The sequence below is a fragment of the Mesoplodon bidens genome (genome assembly GCF_964165515.1).
Source record: "Mesoplodon bidens genome assembly, chromosome: 17".
NCBI lineage: Eukaryota > Metazoa > Chordata > Mammalia > Artiodactyla > Ziphiidae > Mesoplodon > Mesoplodon bidens.
The window spans coordinates 18,914,268-18,937,296 of record NC_138174.1 but is presented as its reverse complement, the minus strand read 5'-3'; the positions used below and the strand labels follow the sequence as shown (position 1 = coordinate 18,937,296).

Sequence of the window (23,029 nt, the reverse complement as noted above, 5' to 3'; positions counted from 1 at the left end):
CTTACAGTAGATATTTAATAAATAAAGCTGTTAGCTTTTTAATGAAGCCTAATAATACAAGTAGCAGAATGTTACCAAGATTATTTCTGACCTTCCGAGTTATAATTAGAATACTTCATTATTTTATACAGTGGAATGTGCAATTGTTCTTATCTAATTTACCATTTTTACAGAAACAGCTGTAATACCTATTAATGGTTCACCTCGAACACCAAGGCGAGGTCAGAACAGGAGTGCACGGATAGCAAAACAACTAGAAAATGATACAAGAATTATTGAAGTTCTCTGTAAAGAACATGAATGTAATATAGATGAGGTAATTTAACTTCATGATTTCTTTAAAATAGTTAAAGTAGATTTAGATGTAAGTTCTTCCTAACAGTATATAATTCTTTTATGATGAGCTTGCTTTTTGTAATTAGTGCCAACTCTTTTGCAGTAGCAAAATACTTAGAAAAAGTTTTATTTTCATATTCAGTTACTTTGATTTTAAAGAAAATAGCTCCCTCACTCTGGAATCATTGAAATGTACATGATTAAGGCAATAGTTTTCAAATGTATTTGTTCTTTGATTCCTCTGTGGTTACTGATACACCTAATGTTTTCAAGTATCCTGCTCAGAAAACCCTAGCGCTTTGGTTTAGTGCTAAGTGATACCAACATTAAGTTTCTGTTTAGCCTTCTGTAGTTACTCTTTTTCTAAATATCACACCAGATGTTAATGACTGGTAGAGGATACATGAACACCCAGGAATTGCTTATCTTGTTAATAAAATCTGGAATGTTAGAATTGGAAGGAATCTTACAAGTAATGTACTTGGCCTCCTTTTACTAATGAATAAACAAGCTTCTAGAGACTGATAGCTGATTACTAACAGAGTCTATGCTTTGGACCATCTGCTACCAGTGCTTCTTTCACTGTGCTGTGCTCTTTCTCTCATAGACTGTTATATTGTCCACAATTCACTACCACTAGAAAGTTGTGTGAAATGTTGCATCTTTGAAATTGCTCTGTCAACTATGGGAAGGAATTGGGGGTATGATCTCAAAATCTAGTTTCAGAAGTGTTGGAATGATTTATCAAGATATCTGGGTTTTAGCACCGTGGCTTTTATTAATTTTAACAAATATATAGATACAGACATATAGCTGTATCAACTTTACACATGTAATATATTTACTTTTCTAGAATAACAAATTATCTTTGCTAATAAGCTGACAAATGTAGTTGAAATATTTTTTTTTTACTCCAGTCTGTTGCTTACTCACTCAAGGTAATGAATAGGAATAAATGCAGTTTTCTAATTCCTGGTTGTTAGTTCTCTGTATTTTAGAACTACTTATAAAATTGCATTTCAAAAATCAGGAATAATTCATGTTTTTCCTTTTTATTTTAAATAATTCTTCTATAATTTAGAATGTAATAACGATTTGTAAAGTGTAGGTGATTAATAACTTGGGGTAATTCATATTAATTTGACACTTGATTATTTACATGTAGCATTTATAGTTATATAACTATTGGTTAGTTATATTTATGGTTATATAATTATTGATTAGTCACACTAATTCGTTAAATAGAACTACCCACCTTATAATTATTCCAGTTCAATGGGAATTAATTAGAAAACAATACTAATATGTATTACAGAAGCTTAATTCTTAAAGCATTTTTGTGAAGCAGAAGATAGGAACTTATTAATAGGAAGCTATTAAATTATTCTACCTTAATAAATGTAGACTGCAAATTGGAAAAGGAAGTTAAATGAAGAAAAGTAAATTGTTTAAAATTCCATAACACTTTGCCAGTGTAAAATAGTTAGGGGTATAACTCCAGGTTTTCCAAGGACAGTCTTTATTATCCATGTTAAATGTAGGGTTTTTTGTGTGAAACTGCATAATGACCAAAACATTTTCACTCGGTTTTGAATAGAATTGTTGGGTATTTGCATGTGAAATTATCTTCTTATAAAAGCAGGTCATTTTCCTAAATTTACTGAAATAATTGACTTGATATTCCCTAAGCTAGATATGTGTGTGAAGTGGCCCAAAAATATGCTTTGGGGAGAAATCAGAGGCAGTGTAGAGAAGTTAAAAGAGTCTTGGCTTTGATGCTAGACAGATTGGGTTTCAATTCCAGCTCTGCCACTTCCTAGCTGTGTAACTTTGGTGAAGTCGCTTAATATTTTTGAGCCTCCCATGTTTTCACTATATGTTAAATGTGGGATTTTGAAGTTGGTTTCGATGGATTTTCTTCTTATAAATCCCATTTCATTATAATTCCATTTCATCCCCCCTGCTCCTCCATTTTAGGACCTGAAATCTGCCTCACATGAATTAAAAAGTGAATAATTGAATTAATTATAAATAAGCATCACACTGGGTTGAATGTAACTCATTGATCAAAATGTCAGTTAACACTTTCATTCTGTTGTTAATAGTGACAGAGATTTTTTTTTTATTTTAATGGTCATGTAACTTTGTCTTTTTCAGGTGAAAAATGTTTATTTCAAAAATTTTATACCTTTTATGAATTCTCTTGGAATTGTAGCTTCTAACGGACTTCCAGAGGTAATCTGAAAGAAAACGTAATAAAAAATTAATGTGTTACGGGACTTTAGCGAGGGAGGAATAGTTGCCTAAATTTCTTAAGATCACTTTACTGTATATTAAATATTTTTTACTCAAGGAAAGAATCTAAGTAGAATTGTGGTAAATCAACTTTATATAGTAAGAAAAAACCCCTTTTGAACCCATTTATGCTCAAATGTATAAATAGGCAGCATTTAAAAATTTGCACTAGAAGTTGATTTGTACTAAAATTTTTCAAAAATCAGAATGTAGGCTTTTGAACTTCTAAATGCCATTAAATATTTAAATAGAAGTAAATATCTATAATCAAATTTGATTCTAATTTGCTTTGCTATGCTTCTTTAAGCATAGGAGCCATGATTAGTGACATCAACATTATTAGCATTACTGTACTTGGAGCACCTCTTTTGAGGCCTTTTTTTTGGCCGCAACGAATGGCTTGCAGGATCTTAGTTCCTCCACCAGGATGGAGCCCAGGCCCCGACAGTTAAAGCCAAGTCCTAACCACTGCACTGCCAGGGAATTCACTCTTTGGAGTATTTTTAAAAAGCTACCTAATTGGATGTAGCTTTGGTTGAAATGAGTGTGATTATATGGTAGAAATGTTTTACCTTAGTGGTGTGCCATCCATCCATCTCTTTCTTTTCACATTTTTCCTCATACGTCTTGCTCTTCAGTGAGAACAGAACAACTGAGAACTTTATGTGGTAATGTGTGGAGAAAAGAATGCTTAAATAAATGATGAAGAACAAGTACTCAGTGAGGAAGCAGCATTTCAGACACACCTAGTATCAGTCACCAAGACCAAAAGACATGAAATCAGAGAGCTAGATTGCTGATTTGATGGCCTGAGTTAGTAGCTAGTCCTCCTTGAATTAACTAACTTATTCATTCAACAGTTATTTAGTGAGTGCTTAATATATGCCAGGCATTGTCCTAGATATCATCAATGCAGAGATTTAACTCACAGTCATTGTCATTAAGGTGCTAGTGGAAGAGATGGACATAGAAGTAGAACATTAACAGGAGTCTACAGGAGTCTAATAGATGTGTACACAGGGTGTTGTGATATCTCAGAGGAGGGCTCCCTAATCCAAAGTGGGCCAGATAGGTTTTGCGGAAAATTCTATGGAGGTGATGTGATTTCTGAGCTGAGTAAGATTTATGAGAAGTGGCATTTCCAGGGGTTGGAAATTATAGATTTAAAGGCACAGTGATATGTGATAGTATGCTCTGTTCTGTAGAGTGGTAAGACATGGTACTAAAGAAACAAGAAGGGGCCAAAAGTTGTATTTCTGAGTTCTGTTACCAACTTATATACCAAAATATATGCTGTTTACAACTCTAAAGAATCTTGGACATTCATAATTTTTTTCCCTCTGAAAGGATTACAGGGTTATTATTAGAAAATTCAAGATAAACTTTACATTATATAGCACTAATAGCTGCCAGTCAATAAATGATTGATAATTAATACCTAACTGACATAGGGCAGGAATGACGATTAAGCCTAATCAAACATAAATGGCTGTTCGGCCTAAAAAATTTATGCAAACAAACAAAAGTTTACATTTAACTGGATTTTTTCCTACCACTCCTTTTAGAATGCAATTTTAACTCTCTCAGGTTGGAAACACTCTGGCTTTAAAAGTCACAGGAGAAGGCTGCTAAATGGTTTTCTATTGGGCATTGGTTTTTATATTATGATTAGAAAATTATGAATCAGAACTGATAAAAGAATTATAGTTTGTAACATTTGGAGAAGTGTCTAAGATTGGAAATAAATTGTGCAAGTATGTTAATTGGGCTAATTAATTGAGCTTATACTCTTGCCCAAGATACGTAACTGAAGGGAGTCAGAGTGAATCAAAGGATTTAGAAAAGATAGGCAGAATACATAATAAAGGTCTGTTACAGTGTTTGAAAAGTTATTTTATATTGATAAGTGTAGTAGAAGATTAAAAGTGAGTGATGTATGGGATGGAGGATCTCGGCAATTAAGTGGTTATAATAATGTCTTTTCATCTTACGGTTCCATCTCAGTATTGTTCTGTAACATTGGTGATCCTTGTCTAGATAAAATGTGAGATATGTGCATAAAATAGGTTTAAAATTGAGTTAAAAAAAGTTGCAATTTTCTTTACTTCACTTTTAGATATGCCTTATTTATATTCCATGTGAAGTCTGTATAGTGTAAAATTAAGTGTATATTTTTACGAAGATTCTTTAATTAAATCTGTATTTCTGTGTACTGAGAAGTAATGACATGAAAAGGATACTCATCGATATTTTTTGCCTTTGAGGTGGAAAGTCTCTCTAAACAATATGAAGAAATTTACCTTAAAAACAAAGATATAGATGCAAGATTATTTCTGGATCATGATAAAACTCTTCAGGCTGATCCTACAGACAGGTATTATACATGATATATTATTATTTGTTGATATGCTGGTTCATTTTTTAAAAAGTTAGTATAAAATTGTATTCTCTTGAATTGTCATATAGAATCCTACAGTAGGAATGGTTGACGGTAACTACAGGCACCTGTGGTATATTGTGTGTTCCGTTCCAGGCCATTGCAATAAAGCAAATCATGCAAACTTTTTGGTTTCCAAGTGCATGTAAAAGTTATGTTTACATTGTACTATAGTCTGTTAAGTGTGCAATAGCATTATATCCAAAAAACAGTGTACATACCTTAATTTAGAAATACCTTATTTCTAAAAAATGATAACCATCATATGACAATGCAGAGTTTACAAACCTTCAATATGTAATAAAACACAGTATCTGTGAAGCACAGTAAAGCAAAGTGCAATAAAATGAGATATGCCTGTAAAAAATTTTTGAATGATTGTAAGTGTGGTTAATTTTAAGTCTTCAGCATGAAATCTTTTAATATTAACTAAAAAAATATGTATATATATAAAATTTGGAAGTTAAACACAAATAAAATGTTTCAGATTTTATTTAAGTCAAAGTAAAGTTTTTGGAAGATGTAATGTTTGAAAAACTTGAGTTTTGATATTTTTTGATACTGAACAACCTTGCTAGTAATATCATCAACATCTAACATTCTAGAGAAAACAAACATCTAACTTTCACTTTCAAAAAAATTCTTAGTGATTGGTACACCGTTCGTTGTAAACCTAGTGGAAAGAAACCCAACTTAAAAATTATGATAAAAAAATAAAATTTTATTTATTTAAGCAGCTTCTGGATCATCTATTTCCTATCACTTCTATTATTTACTTAACCATTTTGTATGATGTTATGAGTCAACAGAAGGTACTTTACTGCTTTTTTGACTCATAAATCACAAATTGTTAAGTTTTCAGTCTGAATGACTTTGTTTATCGTTATTTAGTTTTGAATTGCAGAGAACACCACGAAAAAGTAACCCCGATGAAGAGGTAAATGTGATTCTTCCACAGACTCCAGTTAGGTATGAATTTTCTTACTTTTGATTTTCATTATAATTATTTATTCAGTACTTTATAGTGCTTTGGGTTTATTCATTTGTTTCATTATATATTTGTATATACATGCAGCAAATATATATTGAGTGCTCTTTGTATGCCAGACATGTTACTAGTTGCTGAGGATATGATTATTAGACGTAGTTCTGTCTGTCCAAGGTATATAACCTAGAATGAGAATGTGTTCCATTTCAGTATATAAAAAAGAGAAAAAAAGTATCACCATTTGCTCTGTATATAACCTAGAAAGATTGGAGCCAGTTTTTAGTGTCCTTTTCCTCACTTGCTTCCCACATGTAATCTGTTTTCAGGTCTTGTTGAGTCTACCTCCTAAGTATTTGAGTTCATCTACTGTTTCCCATTCCTACTCTTCCCACCCTTGTCCAAGATATCTGTCTCCTTCTCTTGGATTTTTTGCAGTAGCCTACTAACTGAACTTGCTGTTTCTACTCTCATGAATATTCCTGTCTCCTTATCACCAAATATATTCTCCAGAGAGCCCCCAGAATAATATTCTAGAGATGTAAATCAGATCATGTTCACCCTGCTGTTAAGTTTGTGATTGCTTCCTACTGCAATTGAAATACAGTGCAAATTCCTTAACAGTGCCTACAAGACCTTATATGATCTAGCTTCTGTTACCTCTCCAACTTCATCTTGTTTTCCTGCTCATTATGTACTAACCAGTTTTCTGAACTCTCCAAAATCTTCTTTTGTACTCAGTGACCTTCACATTTGCTTTTGTTTCTTCTTTTTTTTTTTTTTTTTTTTTTTTGTGGTACGTGGGCCTCTCACTGTTGTGGCCTCTCCCATTGCGGAGCACAGGCTCCGGACGTGCAGGCTCAGCGGCCATGGCTCATGGGCCCAGCTGCTCCACGGCATGTGAGATCTTCCCGGACCGGGGCACGAACCCGTGTCCCCTGCATCGGCAGGAGGACTCTCAACCACTGCGCCACCAGGGAAGCCCCACTTTTGTTTCTTCTTGAAACTCTTCCTTCTTTTCTATGAATTGCCAACTACTACCCTTCTTTTAGGTTCAGCACAAATACTACTTTTTTGAGGACTTATTTCTCTCTGAAGTATTTTCCTTTATTATTCTTTCTCACAGCATCCTGTTGTATTCCTTCAAATTATGTATCACAATTTGTAATTATAAATTCATCTGTGTGTTTGCTTGTTTTTGTCAATACCCACAATAGCCTTTAAGTCCATACCACATGGACCATGACTTTCTTGTTCACCATTTAATCATTAGGACCTAGGAGAATACTTGGTACATAGTAAAACAATCATTAATTTTTTCAAATGACTACATAGACACATAAAAATACATTTTTGTTTAAATATAGTAAGAGACATAGGACAAGTTAATGAGATGGCACAGAAGGGACTTTATGAAGTGATATTTGAACTGAATTTTGAAACATGTAAGTTTGTGTCACAGGAGACTGACAGCATGTGCAAAGGCATGGAAGTATGAAACAACATGATGCATCTGGGAACTATAAGCATCTCTGTATTGATGGACTAAATGGGAAGATGAAATGGCAGGAGAGGAGGGTGGGTACTAGATCATGAAAGGCCTTATATTCCATACTCAGAACTTTGGACTTTAGCTTGTGCAGGATATGGCCTGTTGCTATACCTGGGTATTAAGCAGGGCTAGGATAAAATCAGACTTGATTTGTGAAAGTTTACATGGTAGTAGTTTGTGAAGAGATGGACTGAGGAAGGCGTGGTGAGAAATAGAGAGACCTGTCAGTCTGTCACAGTGGTTAGGCAAATTAGGATAACCTGAGGAGTTTTTTTTTTTCTTCAAAGTACATATGCCTAGACCCTGCTGCCATAGACATAGTCAAAATCTCAAAATGCTCCATTGCAGTAATTCAGTTGAGAGATGCTGAAGATCTGAACCAAGAGATAGGCAGTTGAAATGAAAGAGCAAGAACAGGTTTGATAAATAGTTGATGAATTCATATTTAGAATATTAAGGCATTTGTGAGATATGAAGAAGATAATGTAGTAAGTAGTAGGATATAAGGATCTTATAGATTTGGGAATCATCAGGGAGAGTTAAAATCAGAAAAACAGGGTCGGGGGGTGGTGTGATGAATTGGGAGATTGGGATTGACATGTATATACTGATGTGTATAATATGGATGACTAATAAGAACCTGCAGTATAAAAAAATAAATAAAATTCAAAAACAAAAAGAAAAACAGATGAGGTTGCCTGAAGTGAGGGTGCGTAATAGCAATAACGGTTGGCTAAGGGCTGAACCCTAAAGAATGCTAGCATTTAAGGACGAGATAGAAGTTAGATTAAAGAGAATGAGAGGTGTGATTGGGGAGGCCAGAGAATGAAGCCAAAGAAGCCAAGGGAGGAAGGGAGTTTCAGAAGAGAGCAAGTGTTTAAGAGTGTCAAATAACTCAAGAAAATCAAGTATCAGAACAAATAAAAAAGATCTTTTGGTTTTAGCGGTTGGTCACTTATGGCTTTAGTCATTGTGGCTTAAGTAGATTAGTACATGTACAGATCATAGAAGCAATATATTTAAAAGCTGAGGAAGTGTAGATATCAGTTTAGAGAGGCTTGACTGAGAACACTGAACATGTTTTATTAAATAATATTTAAAGACCCTTTTGCCTATAAACATTCTACAGTTTTTTGCATCATTAAACAGTGCCTACAGAGTAGCAATGAACTGCTACTCCAAAATTAGAACATTAATATTTACCATATACCATACATAGACACGCGTGTGCACACACACACACAATTATATAATTAAAGAGATCTTAAAGAGATTGACCTACTTTTATGTTTTAGTGATGATGACTTCTAAAATTATGTATGCTTTCATCTTGAAGGTCTCTGTAAAGGACAGTCACTTGGTTCTCTACTTGAGTTACTAAATATCTTACTGTCTTTATTTGAAAATTTTTAATATTTAATTGTAATAATGTTTTCTTAAAATATTACCATTTTGATGCCAGTTTATGTTTTATCCTTAAAATAATGTCATTACTTTCATCAATTGTTTTGTTGATATTTAGTTCTATTAGTAAATAAGCATATCAGTTCTTTAATTATAAACTTACTGATGATCGACATATGCTTTCTTAAAGATTTAAGTAAAATGTAATTCCTCATAAACAGCAGTACACCAAGGCTTTTATAGAGTCTTATTTCAGAGAACTTCTTAAAGATAAACGAGACAATGAGATTGAAGATACGTGTAACTTATGAAATAGATACTTATCATTTTTTCTTTTTATTCCTTCATTGCTTAACACTTCTTCCTATTTTTTTCTAGGACTGTCATGAATACTATCCAGCAATTAATGATGATCTTAAATTCAGCAAGTGATCAACCGTCAGAAAATCTGATTTCCTATTTTAATGTAAGCCGTATATGAAACATTATTTATTATGATATCTTGGCAAATAAATTTGAAATTAGAAGTTAAAATACTGAGTGTTTTTTTAAACACCCATTTCCCAACCAACATGTAGTTGTCTATTATCTTATTTCTTGCTTTTTAAAAAAAAAATTTTTTTTAACTTTTATTTTTGGCTGTGTTGGGTCTTTGTTGCTGCATGCGGGCTTTCCTCTGTTTGCGGCGAGCAGGGGCTACTCTTCGTTGCGGTGCGTGGGCTTCTCATTGCGGTGGCTTCTCTTGTTGCAGAGCACAGGCTCTAGGCATGTGGGCTTCAGTAGCTGTGGCACGTGGGCTCAGTAGTCGTGGCTCGTGGGCTCTAGAGTGCCAGTTCAGTAGTTGTGGCGCATGGGCTCCGTTGCTCTGCGGCATGTGGGATCTTCCCAGACCAGGGCTCGAACCCGTGTCCCCTGCCCTGGCAGGTGGATTCTTAACCACTGTGCCACCAGGGAAGCCCTCTTGCTTTTTTTAACTCTCCAAATTAGATATTATTAGTAGTATTGTTTTATTTAGACAGTGTTATTTTTAGATTTTCTCATATTTACTTTTTGTGTTGCTAACCATTCTTTTTTACAACTTAGACCTCACTTTCATAATTATTTTCTTCTTTCTTCAGATACATCTTTTAATCATTCCTTTCATGGGGGTTAGTTTGGGATGAACTTACAAGCTTTTTGTTTCTTGTCTTAAAATATCTTTAGTCTTGGACTTCCTTGGTGGTCCAGTGGTAAAGACTCCACTCTACCAGTGCAGGGGGCCCGGGTTCGATCCCTGATCAGGGAACTAAGATCTCACATGCCACAACTAAGACCCGGCACAGCCAAATAAATAAATAAATTACATACATACATACATACATACATACATACATTCATAAATATATTTTTTAATATCTTCACTCTTATTTTTTGTAAGGTAGTTTACCTGGATCTTCAATTCTAGGCTGACCTTTACTTTCTCTTAGTAGTTTGAAGATATTACTTCACTATTTCCTGGCTCTCGTTGCTACTAAGATGTTTTCTGTCAGTCCATCTGTTGTTCCTTTATAGTTTATCTTTTCTCTCTGGCTCTTTTAAGATATTTTCTTTGAATGTGACATTAGACAGGATATAACATTTGCCATATCTCTACAGTTTTTTTTATTTAGCCCACTTTCATTTACATTTCTTGAGTGGCCCTGTGTGCATTGCAGTTTGCAACTCCTGATGGACCCTGAGTTTGATATCTGAAGGACCCCTGCTAGCCTCTCTCCCCTCAAAAAAGGGAGAGAGGAAGAGAGAGAATGAAAACTAGTGTCTATATTCCTTGTTTGCTCCTTTACTCCTTTAAAATCAAGTGAGGCTTGGGAGCCACTGAAATGCTCATCTGTGGCAGTTGGATGAGGCTAGGAGACTTACTGAAATTTGGCTTATCCCGTAAGTGCTTTGTGTGGTTAACATTCCATTTAATATCATAAGCTGCCTGTGGTTTTGTCGTATTCTTTGTTATCTTCTTGTTTATATTTCCACTCCCCCCAAGAATTCACAGAGTATTTTCTGTCATCATATTCATAATTGTGTTGGCTCAAAACTGATTTTGTTTGTCCAGTTTGCATAAAGTTGCTTTTATTTGTGGGTTATCTGTAGCACAAGAATATTTCTCAAACATAGCTACCCAGTTACTTAGAACTTTTAGAAGGGATAATGGTAGAAGTAAAAAGAATGATAATCTCTCTCTTCTTAAATATTGTTTTTAGTATTTCCTCCAACATTTGGAGTATGTAGTATTTATTTTAACCTACTTCAGTTGGGTAGAAAATTCTGCCTCAAAGACATTTTCCAGAGCTAAGTTTAAAGCTTAACATTAAATGAAGTGCAACAGTTTAACTGCAAAGTTTTATGTACACTACAAATGGCCTATCTCAGAGTGGGCATATCTTGAAGACCATTAAGTTTTTCTTTGAATTTGCTTCTTTATTAGCTCAGGTGTCTTCATTTTAAAAATTAATGCCATCTTTTCTTCTGTGTGTAAGTAAAATCTTAGAAGCTATAGACATTTTTTTCTTCCAGTTTTATTGAGATATGCTTGATATACAGCTCTGTATAAGTTTAAGGTATACAGCATAATGGGTTGACCTACATACATCATGAAATTATCATCACAATAAGTTTAGTGAACATCCATTATCTCATTTGGATACAATAAAAGAAATAGAAAAAAAATTTTTTTCCTTGTGAAGAGAACTCTCAGGATTTACTCTCAACAACTTTCATGTATAACATATAGCAGTGTTAATTATATTAATCATGTTGAACATTATATCCCTAGTACTTATTTACCTTATAAATGGAAGTTTGTACCTTTTGACTGCCTTCATTCAGTTCCCCCTTCCCTTTCCCACCCCCCACCTCTAGTAACTACAAATCTGATCTTTTTTCTATGAGTTTGTTTGTTTCTTTTTGAAGTATAATTGACCTACAACACTGGGTTAGTTTCTGGTGCACAGTATAGTGATTCAATATTTCTGTACATCTCAAAATGATCACCACGGTAAGTCTAGTTACCATTTGTCTCTGTACAGAGATATTATGTAATTATTGACTGTATCCCCTACACTGTACATTTCATACCTGTGACTCATTTATTTTGTAACTAGAAGTTGGTACCCCTTAATCTCCCTCGTCTGTTTCTCTTTCCCCACATCCCTCCCTTCTGGCAACCACCTGCTTGTTCTCTTTCTCTATGACTCTGTTTCTATTTTGTTGTGTTTGTTCATTTGTTTTGTTTTTTTTTAGATTTCACATATAAGTGAAATAATACAGTATTTGCTTTCTTTGTCTGATCTACTTCACTTAGCATAATACTCTCTGGGTCCATTGTTGTTGTTGCCACAAATGGCAAAATTTGTTTTTTCTTTATGGCCAAATAATATTCCATTGTATATATATACCACATCTTTATCTGTTCATCTATCAGTGGGCACCTGGGTTGCTTCTATTCTTGGCTATTGTAAATAATGCTACAATGAACATAGGGGTGCATATCTTTTCAAATTAAGTGTTTTCATTTTCTTCGGATAAATACCCAGAAGTGGAATTGCTGGATTGTATGGTAGTTCTGGTTTTAATTTTTTGATGAGCCTCCAAACTGTTTTCCACAGTGGCTGCACCAATTTACATTCCCATCAACAGCACATGAGGGTTGCCTTTTCTCCACACCCTCGCCAACACTTGTTATTTGTTCTCTTTTTGATAATAGCCATTAGACAGACATGAGGTGATATCTCATAATGGCTTTGATTTGCATTTCTCTGATGATTAGTGATGTTGAGCATCTCATGTGACTGCTGGCCATCTGTATGTCTTCTTTGGAAAGATGTGTATTCAGTTCTTCTGCCCATTTTTTTAATCAGCTAGTTTGTTTTTTTGGTGTTGAGTTGTATGAGTTCTTTGTATGTTTGGATATTAACCCTTTATCAGATATATCATTTGCAAATATCTTCTCCCATCCAGTAGGTGGCCTTTTCTTTTTGTTGATAGTTTCCTTCACTGTGCAGAAGCATTTTGGTTTGAAATAGTCCCCCTTGTTTATTTTGCTTTTGCTACCTTTTCTTCCAGAATCAGTTCCAAAATACCATCTCCAAGACTAATGACAAGGAGCTTACCACCCATGTTTTCTTCTAAGAGTTTCATGGTTTCAGGTCTTATGTTCAAGTCTTTAATCCATTTTGAGTTAATTTTTGTGTGTGGTGTAAGACAGTGGTATAATTTCATTTTTTTGAAACTGGCTTTCCAGTTTTACCAACACATTTATTGAAGAGACTGTCCTTTTCTTATTGTATATTCTTGGCTCTTTTGTGGTAGATTAATTGATCATGTACATGGGTTTATTTTTGGGCTCTCTATTCTGTTCCATTGATCTCTGTTTGTTTGTTTGTTTTTGCGGTACACGGGCCTTTCACTGTTGTGGCCTCTCCCATTGTGGAGCACAGGCTCCGGATGCGCAGGCTCAGCAGCCATGGCTCACAGGCCCAGCTGCTCCGCAGCACGTGGGATCTTCCCGGACCGGGGCACAAACCCGCGTCCCCTGCATCGGCAGGCGGACTCTCAACCACTGCGCCACCAGGGAAGCCCTGATCTCTGTTTTTATATCAATAACAAACCATTTTGATTACTGTAGCTTTATAATATAGTTTGATGCCTCCAGCTTTGTTCTTCTTTCTCAGGATTGCTTTGGCTATTTGGGGTCTTTTGTGGTTCTGCACAGTTTTGAATTGTTTGTTTTATTTCTGTGTAAATACCTTGGAATTTTGACAAGAAGTTTATTGAATTTGTATATTGCTTTGGGTAGTATGGACATTTTAACAATATTAATTCTTCCACTCCATGAGCATGCAGTAGCTTTGCATTTATGTGTGTCTTTTAACGTTTCTTTCATTAGGGTCTTAAGTTTTCATTGTACAGATCTTTCACCTTCTTGGTTAAATTTATTCCTAGATTTATTTTGGATACAACTGTACATGTGATTGTTTTCTTAATTTCTCTTTCTGATAGTGTGTTATTAGTGTATAGAAATACAACTGATTTTGTATGTTGATTTTGTATCCTGCAACTTTACTGATTTTTTTAAATTAGTTCTAACAGTTTTTTTTTTTTGGAGTCTTTAAGGTTTTCTATATATAATGTCATGTCATCTGAAAATAATGACAGTTTTACCTCCTTTCCAATTTGGATGCCTTTTTTTTTTTTTTTTTCTTGCGTAACTGCTCTAAGACTTCCAATACTATGTGGAATAAAAGTGGCAAGAGTGGGCATCCTTGTGTTGTTCTTGACCTTAGAGGGAAAGCTTTCAGCTTTTCACTGTTGAGTATGATGTTAGCTGTGGGCTTGTCATGTATGGCCTTTATTATGTTGAGGTACATTCCCTCCATACTCATTTTGTTAAGAGTTTTTATCATAAATCGATGTTGAATTTTGTCAAATGCTTTTTCTGCATCTATGGAGATGATCACATAATTTTAATCTTTTATTTTGTTAACATGGCATATCATCGATTGATTTGCAGATATGGAACCATCACTGGGATAAATCCCACTTGATCATGGTATAAGATCCTTTCAAGAATATTAATGTATTCTTGAATTTGGTTTGCTGATATTTTGTTAAGGATTTTTGCATTTGTATTCAGGAGGGATATTGGCCTATAATTTACTTTCCTTGTGGTGTCCTTGTTTTGGTATCAGGACAATGCTGGCCTCATAAAATGAGTTTGGGAGTGTTTCCTCATCTTCTGTTTTTTTTGGAATAGCTTGAGAAGGATTGGTAGTAATTCTTCTTTGAATGTTTGATAGAATTCACCAGTGAAACCATCTGGTCCTGGACTTCTATTTATTGGGAGGTTTTTGATTACCTATTCATTCTTCTTACTAATAATTAGTCTTTTCAGGTTTTCTATTCCTTATGATTCAACCTTAGAAGGTTGTATGTTTCTAGGAATTTATCCATTTGTTCAAGGTTGTCCAGTTTGTTGGCATTCAATTGTTCATAGTAGTCTCTTATGATCATTTGTATTCCTGTGGTATCAATTGTAATATCTGTGAGGCTGTTTTTGATGGATAGTGGAAAGGGCTAACAAATCTGTTCTTCCCTAACTTGCCAGCAGAAAATTTAGATAATAGAGTTTTTTAGTTGTACTCTAGTATTTTTTGGTCACTGTTATCCCAGAATGGAATCCTTTATGTTCCTCATATTTTCAGTAGTTGTATTTACCTAGTTTATTGTGGAAGTGTTTCCACAGTATAAACAATTGAGAGTAATAAGTCATGTACTATAGAACAGAAAATGTTAATTGTCTGATTAAACAGTATCCTCAATGTTGATTCATGTTTTTCCTTCTTAAAGAATTGCACAGTGAATCCAAAGGAAAGTATCCTGAAAAGAGTGAAGGATATTGGGTACATCTTTAAAGAGAAATTTGCTAAAGCTGTGGGACAGGGATGTATGGAAATTGGATCACAGGTAACTTGAGTTCATTTTGATTAGTGACACTATATAGTAAATAATTTCAAATACAACATCTGTCCCAATTGTATAAATGCTATAATAGTATCTGTCCAATAGTATAAAATATTGGCAGATACCATATCCAGGCTGCTTGTGTATGCTGCTATTTATGGAAAGCTTTATGGGACAGCTCCCCTCACTCCATTACAGAAACCAAAAGTAAACATGCAGAAAATTTTAGAAGAATTGTAGAAAATTTTAAAAATACAGTAAGAAAAAAATCAAAATCTTGCTAACATTAAGTTTTTGGTGTATATTCTTTAACTTTTACATATATGAATATTCATGTATGCATATACTTATACAAATGGAATCATATTATACATGCCATTTATCAGTGATATTATTAAATGATGTTGTTTTTACTATTGCTATTATTATTTCAGAAAATCTAAAACTAATATTTGGTAAGCCAGTGGGCTCTGGATCAGAGCCCTGGGTTTATATCTGGTTCTATCATATATGAGCTGTCATCTAACTTCTCTGAGATTCAAGTTTCTATATTTGCTCTGCTTTGCTCTGTGGCGTTAATGAGGTAATATATAAAATATATTTGAAAACTGTTATCTACTCTACACATTTATTTTGGTGTAGTGAGGTTATATTTTGATTCCATCTGTGTTTTAAACCATTATATTTAAAAGTTCTTTTTGGTTATATATGAAATTTCTACTCATAATTTGGAATGAAAGATTTTGGTGTGTGTTTGTGTGTGTGTGTGTGTGTATGTGTGTTTATCTAAAATTTGACTGTTCTTTGGACTAATGAAAACTAGTTGTTTGATAACTTTTTCCTTATAAGATCAGGTAGGTCTGATTTTTGCCTTTGACCAGTTTTATGGAAAGAGACTGTTATCTTAATCCTGGAGAGCTATCTTGAAAATACGTGTTCTAGGTCACAAGAAGTATTACATTAGTATGAAAATGGTTAAAATAGTGCCAGGTACGTAATATATTCTTAGTACACATATATCTGTTGAATGATGTAGACTGAAGTGGAATGATGGAAAACCGACTACTGGACCCCTCCTCTTGAAAATTTATCAGGAATGTTAAAACCATCATTTTATACTTAAATCTTGGGTTTTAGACAAGCAAGCTTTTGTGATCTCTTGGTAGCCATATTCCTAAGAAGGGTCAGGAATGTGTCTCAAGATAAAACTTTTAAAAAGTTAGTAATTGTTATGGTTTTCTAAAATAGTGGGATCTAATTTTTTTTCTTTCTTTGTAGCGATACAAACTTGGAGTCCGATTGTATTACCGAGTAATGGAATCCATGCTTAAATCAGTAAGTTAAAAAGAACATAAAGAAAAAAATTTAATGCTGACACAAAGAAGGCTTCAGTTAATTTTTTTTTAATCTGTTTTAGGAAGAAGAACGATTATCCATTCAAAATTTTAGGTAAATTTTTGTTTTAGTAAAACAATTCCTTCTTTTTTTAAAAGTAAATGTTACAGAATCATTCTTTTTTTTCCTTTAGCAAACTCCTGAATGACAACATCTTTCATATGTCTTTGTTGGCATGCGCTCTTGAGGTTGTAATGGCTACATATAGCAGTAAGTTAAATTTTAGTAAATAAACATTTTAGTTCAATTTAAAGTTAAAAAAACTTACCTAATGTGTGGTATGGGTTTTTGTGGTGGGGGGAATGGAGCAGTTAAGGAGTTAAGGAGAAGAAATGCATATTTTAGATCAGTATATACTGAAGAATGTAATTGGTCACCGTAATGTGGTCACCATAAAGTGGTTTATTAACCTGAATTATTTCATGTCATCTTAGGAATAGTTCACTAGACTCCTATTCTGGGCTATCCTGAATCCAGGAAATGTACCTACTGAAACCCCTTCAAAGACTTATGAGACTGTAAAATGCCTGAGGAGTACTACTGAGCAGCTTCCACTGATATGGAAGCACTGCTACATATATATTCTGTGGTTATGAGACCAGAGGTTGGAGCTAGAATCCACCAGATAAACAGAACAGAGGCCACCAATAGTGGGTTTTTTTAAATATAATTTTAAACATGTATTATTTTGCAAATAATGTTGCAAATGTCAAAAACTGTTTTGTTTGCAAAAAACAAAAGAAGAAAATTTATCTAAGGATACAAATATATAATAAAAGAGAAACTTAAATTAGTAAACAAATATGGACAACTGTGAATCCTCATTTATAACCAAGAAATGCATAATTAAAACAGATATTTTCTAACCAATCAAATTGTCAAAAATCTTAAAGAATCACTTCCTCTCTTAATCGAGGATTAATGAGACAGTTAAAATGGATATGCTAATGCATTGCTGGTTAGATGTTAAACGTGTCCCAGATAAAGTTTAGGGTGTTTAAACCTTTGAAAATTTGATATAAGCTGTGAGTCTTCTATCCAGGAAAGACATATATATGCACATACACTCAAACTTTGGAAGGCTATTTCCTAGGAGTCTTTGGACCCCAGAATAAAAAATTCTGTTCTAAATAAAAATTTTTGTTTAGCCTTTCTACTGTGTTTTAATTTTTTGTTTGATAAAACCTTCAAACCGAAAAATATGTCATTCAAGGCTTAACATTTCATACCTAAGTTACATTTTTCTTTCATTTTTAGGAAGTACATCTCAGAATCTGGATACTGGAACAGATTTGTCCTTCCCTTGGATTCTGAATGTACTTAATTTAAAAGCTTTTGATTTTTACAAAGTGATTGAAAGTTTTATCAAAGCAGAAGCCAACTTGACCAGAGAAATGATTAAACATTTAGAACGATGTGAACATCGAATCATGGAATCCCTTGCATGGCTCGCAGTAAGTAACTAGCTAAAATAGCTAAAGATACTCATATGCATATGGATAACAGTTATCTGTTAGTGAGAGGTATTTGATAACATTTACCTCAAGAACAAATATGAAATTTAATGAATAATGTAGTTTCAGTGTATAGCCCAAGAAGCAAGTGGAATATTAGAATGGAGTTTTCTTTGAGCTCCCCAGACTGTCTGATACAGGGATTTATTTATGAATAGCTTTTCTTAAAGCTTGGCACTTCAAAACAAAGCAGAATTCTTTAAAGTATTTGGGAACTTTATTTAAAATAGAGGTGTCATGTATGAAAATTTAAATGTCTGCTCTTAAAATTTCAACAAAATGATGAAAAAATTGAGATTATGCTATTGAGATGATTTAAAAATACAGATTTTTAGTTCAATTTAATCTGATTTTTTTTGTCCCATTGTTAAAAGTAATCCAAAAATTTACACAACTATAGTTATTGTTTCCAGCATTATAAGGGCACAAAGCATATTCCCTAGGTAGTCTATTTATAGCATATAACCTATTGATAAGGCTTTATTTTAGTAAAGGTGACATTTCCTATGTAGTAATAGTAAAATATTTATATGAAGTTCTTCTGTTATGCTCTTTAAATCTTCATAGTTGGGTAATACTTTGTTAATCATCAGGTTTGTAGATTAATATAGAGTTGGTTTCTTCTGAAACTGTTGCATGCTAAGCATATATCTTTTCATTTTTATCAGTATATAGAAATGGCAATAGAAAAATTAAGACTTTAGTTATATTACAATCCTAATCTGTACATATAAACCAAGTTTTACTTTTTTGATATTTTAAAAATGTAATGGCTAAGAGTAACTTGTTTCTTAGTGCTTTTCTTGTATTGCTGTATAGACAGAGTGGATAGAAAAGGAGAGAAGTATGGGAAGTTGATAGAAAGACATTGTATTGCTAAGATTGAATTGGGTAACTCCTTTATACAGGAGCTTCCACTGTAGAAGAAAAGGAGTGGTTAGGAGAAAACTCTCAGAATCCGGGGGTTAAATGAAAGTAGCAAAAATAAATAAATAGATCAATAAATGAAACAAGCAGATAGAGTACTTTTCAGAGGCTGTTATGCCCTCTCTTCCTAGAAATTGAAATCAAGACATCACTGTATCATCTGAAAGTGACTATTCTCATTTCTTTTAGAGAACTACTTTTATTTCCATCAGTACACATCTGCTGTATGCCTTGCATTGAGATAGACATTATGAGGATATAGAAAAGACATGGGCTCTGAAAATTGTGGAGGAAATAGTAGAAATGTATGGTTTAACAACTGCTTGTGCTCAAGCCTGTTTAGTTCAGTTACTGGTGTTCTAGGATTCAAAACAATATTCCTTTATTTTTGAGAATTTTTGGAGAAAAAGTGACGTGCACAAAGTCTGGAAAAGGGTATAATTTTTTAATAATAGGATGATGTGGAAGTCATAATAAGCCTCTGAATTTAAATTCTAAGTGTGGTATTTCTAGGGGATGAAATTATAGATGATTTTTAATGTTTGGATTTTTAAAAAATCAACACATACTACTGTTTTAATTGTAAAGAATGGAGTGGTAGTGGGTAACTGTGAAGATAAGTCATCCTACACAAACACAATATGTGAATTTTTCCTGTGAGAATAATTGACATTTTAGAGACGAGACATACTATAGATCTATTTGAGCTTTCACAGGCTTTAGGATTTTTTTCTTTATTGAAGTATAACATATATACAGAAAAGTATATATCACAAGTTATAGTTCAAAGGATTTTTTACAAATTAAATATACCCACATTACCAACATATACAATAGATCAAGAATCAGAGCAATTGAACACACCCATGATATCAAAATCCAGATCAAGAATCAGAGCAAGCTTTCATGGTTTTTTGATTCTGTATTATAATAAGAGTCTCTCATTAAACTGTAGTGATTTATAAGAACATATTCAGTGTTGTTTACCTAGGGAAGCATCAAGTGATATTATTACTTACTTTTACCTGTTGATAATTTAATGAAAGAAAGAACATCATTGTATTTTTAATGGTTGCGTAGGGAAAGGGTTCAGTATCTTTACTTAACAATCTTGAGAAATAATAAATCAAGAGCAGAATAACTTTAAGAAGGAATAAGCACACTTCTGTTTCTTTTGACCCCAGAGAGATTAACAGGCAATATATGAATGTAAAATGCTAAACAATATTGAAAAACCTAGTGAAATCTTGTTCTCTGGAAATTTGGAAGATTAGAGGTGGTTTAAAATAAACCATACCTAAGCGTTAGATTGAATGACTTCCAGATGTTTAGACCTCTTAAATCTGCTAAGCAGTTTATAATGCCAGCAGATGATGAGGTGAGATTTGGATATTTTACTTTCAGTATATTCAAACTGTATCTGATTTTTTTGGTAAAATCTTTGTAAACCAAAGTAGACCAGGTACTTTATTCTCTAAATGGTCTTTTTTGTGGGCGACTGTGGACTTTTCCTGTTGATCTCCCCACATCTCTTGCTGCCTTAATACTATTTCTCTCACAGCCACCAGAGAATTTTTTGCATAAATCCAGAACAAATCTCATTATGCTAATTCCTCAAATAAAAACCTTTTGTAGGGGACCTATGCATCTGGTAATATTAAAGATAGAATCCTGAGGAGCTTCAACATTTAAGGGATAGACAGAAAAGAGAAGCCTATAAAACAGATTGAGGAATCTGATATTCCTCCTCAGAGACAGGAGTATCAGAAGCAGTGTCATGCTCTCTCTCTCAAAGAGAGGGTACTAAAAGGTCTGAGTGAGTGCTTGCTGTTTCAGATAGTGTAGGAGCAGTCAGTAAGAACTGAAGAGTGTTCATTAGTTTCAGCAACAAGGAAGCCACTGGTGAAGGTAGCGAGGACTGTTACAAGAAGTGGTGGGGGCAGGAGTAGATTGCAGTGGAATTTGGATGAGATGTGAGTGAGAGATAAAGTGGAGACAGTCATTATTGATAGCTTTCATCAGTCTTGTCTGAGAAGGGAAGTAAACGTATAGCTGGAGGTATGTGAGGTGGAGGGAAGATTAGTTTTTAAGATGGGAAAGGAAGCATTAAATATTGACAGTAAAGAGCCATTAGAAGTGTTATCTATTTCTGGATGACACATTAGTGGCTTAAAACAATCATTTTATTTTGCTCATGATTCTGTGGATCAGGGATTTGGGAAGAGCTTGACTGGGCAGTTCATCCCTGACCATGTAGTATCAGCTGGTGTCTGAGGCGGGATCCACTTCCAAGATACTTCTTCACTCGCAAGTCTGGAACCTTGCTTCTTCTTGGTATGTGCTCACCTCTCCCTTCCTTTCTTTCTTTTTCCCTCCTCATCTCATCCTTCTGGGCTTCTCATATGAGAAACTATGCATCTTATAGCATTTTGGTTTTAGAGTACTTGTGCTTCTTACACAGCAGCTCTTTATCACTGGTTTTAGGCAATTTGATTATGGTGTGCCTTGGTTTAGTTTTCTTCATGTTTATCTTGTTTGGAGTTCTGCTTCGAAAGGTGAGCTTATAGGTTTCATCAAATCTGGACATTTGGGGCCATTATTTTCTTAAAATGTTTTTGTTGACTCCTCCCACCCCTTCCCTCAGGGATTCCAGTCACACATGTATTAGGTCACTTGAAGTTGTCCCACAGCTCACATCATGATGCTCTGTTCTTTTTTTTTTTTTTTTTGGTTCCAGATGTTTTTGTTTCTGTTTCATTTGAAATAGTTTCTATAGCTATGTCTTCAAGTTCATTGATTTTTTCTGCTAAAATGTCTGATTTGCTATTAGTTCCATCTACTATATGTTTAATCTTAGGTACTATATTTTTCATCTCTAGAAGTTTGACTTGAATCCTTTTCTAAATCTTCCATATCTCTCTTTAACATGTTTGTGCTTTCCTTTACCTTCTTAAGCATATGAAATATAGTTATAATAATTGCTTTAAAGTTCCCGTTTACTAATTCTAACAGCTATGTCTTTTTAGGACTGTTTCTGTTAACTGATACTTCTCCTTTTAAGGGTCATGTTTTTCTGGTTTGTTTGTTTGTTTGTTTGTTTGTTTTGCCTGCTTGATGACTTCTTATTGGATGCCAGACATTGTGAATTTTACCTTACTGGGTCCTGGATATCTTTATATTCCTTTCACTATTCTCGAGCTGTGTTTTGGGACTCAGTTTAGTTACTTGGAAACAGTTTGATCCTTTAAAGGCTTTTGTTGTTGTTTATAGACAAAGCCAGGGCAGTCTTTATGGCTAATTTTTCCCCACTGTTGAGGCAGTCCCCTTCTGAGTACTCTACCTGATGTCCCGTATATTACAAGGTTTTTCCACCCTGGCTGGTGGAAATCAAAACTCTTCTTGGCCCTATGTCAGCTCCTGGAATGGTTCTTTTTCTGACGTTGGGTAGTTTTCATGCACTGATCAGTACTAGAGTGAAAACTTGAGAGTAACCCTCTGCAGACTCCTGGAGCTCTCTCTTTGCAGCTCTCTCCTTTCTGTGTAACTCTCTGCTCTGCTATTCTGTCCTGATAATTTTAGCTGCCTTAGCTTTCTTGAATTCTCAACTCTGTTTTCTCCAACCAGGCAGACCACTGGGATCTATTTCAGTTTCTCCTCCCTGTGTTGTAGCCTGGGAACTGTCTCCAGGC

The 23,029-nt window shown here is 34.1% G+C and overlaps 1 protein-coding gene across 3 annotated transcripts in view; it reads left to right on the top strand.

The window, feature by feature from the left end:
• The window catches only part of RB1 (RB transcriptional corepressor 1), a 132,875-nt gene that overhangs the window by 47,714 nt on the left and 62,132 nt on the right, over positions 1-23,029 (top strand). For 2 of the 3 annotated variants that reach the window (XM_081215123.1, XM_081215121.1), the window contains exons 8-17: positions 174-316; positions 2,494-2,571; positions 4,896-5,005; positions 5,960-6,037; positions 9,388-9,475; positions 15,391-15,507; positions 16,783-16,839; positions 16,922-16,953; positions 17,033-17,109; positions 18,157-18,353. In XM_081215123.1, coding sequence (XP_081071249.1) covers positions 174-316; positions 2,494-2,571; positions 4,896-5,005; positions 5,960-6,037; positions 9,388-9,475; positions 15,391-15,507; positions 16,783-16,839; positions 16,922-16,953; positions 17,033-17,109; positions 18,157-18,353 — 977 coding nt within the window. The remainder of the gene's footprint in view (positions 1-173; positions 317-2,493; positions 2,572-4,895; positions 5,006-5,959; positions 6,038-9,387; positions 9,476-15,390; positions 15,508-16,782; positions 16,840-16,921; positions 16,954-17,032; positions 17,110-18,156; positions 18,354-23,029) is intronic. The other variant, XM_081215122.1, reaches the window with a different exon arrangement.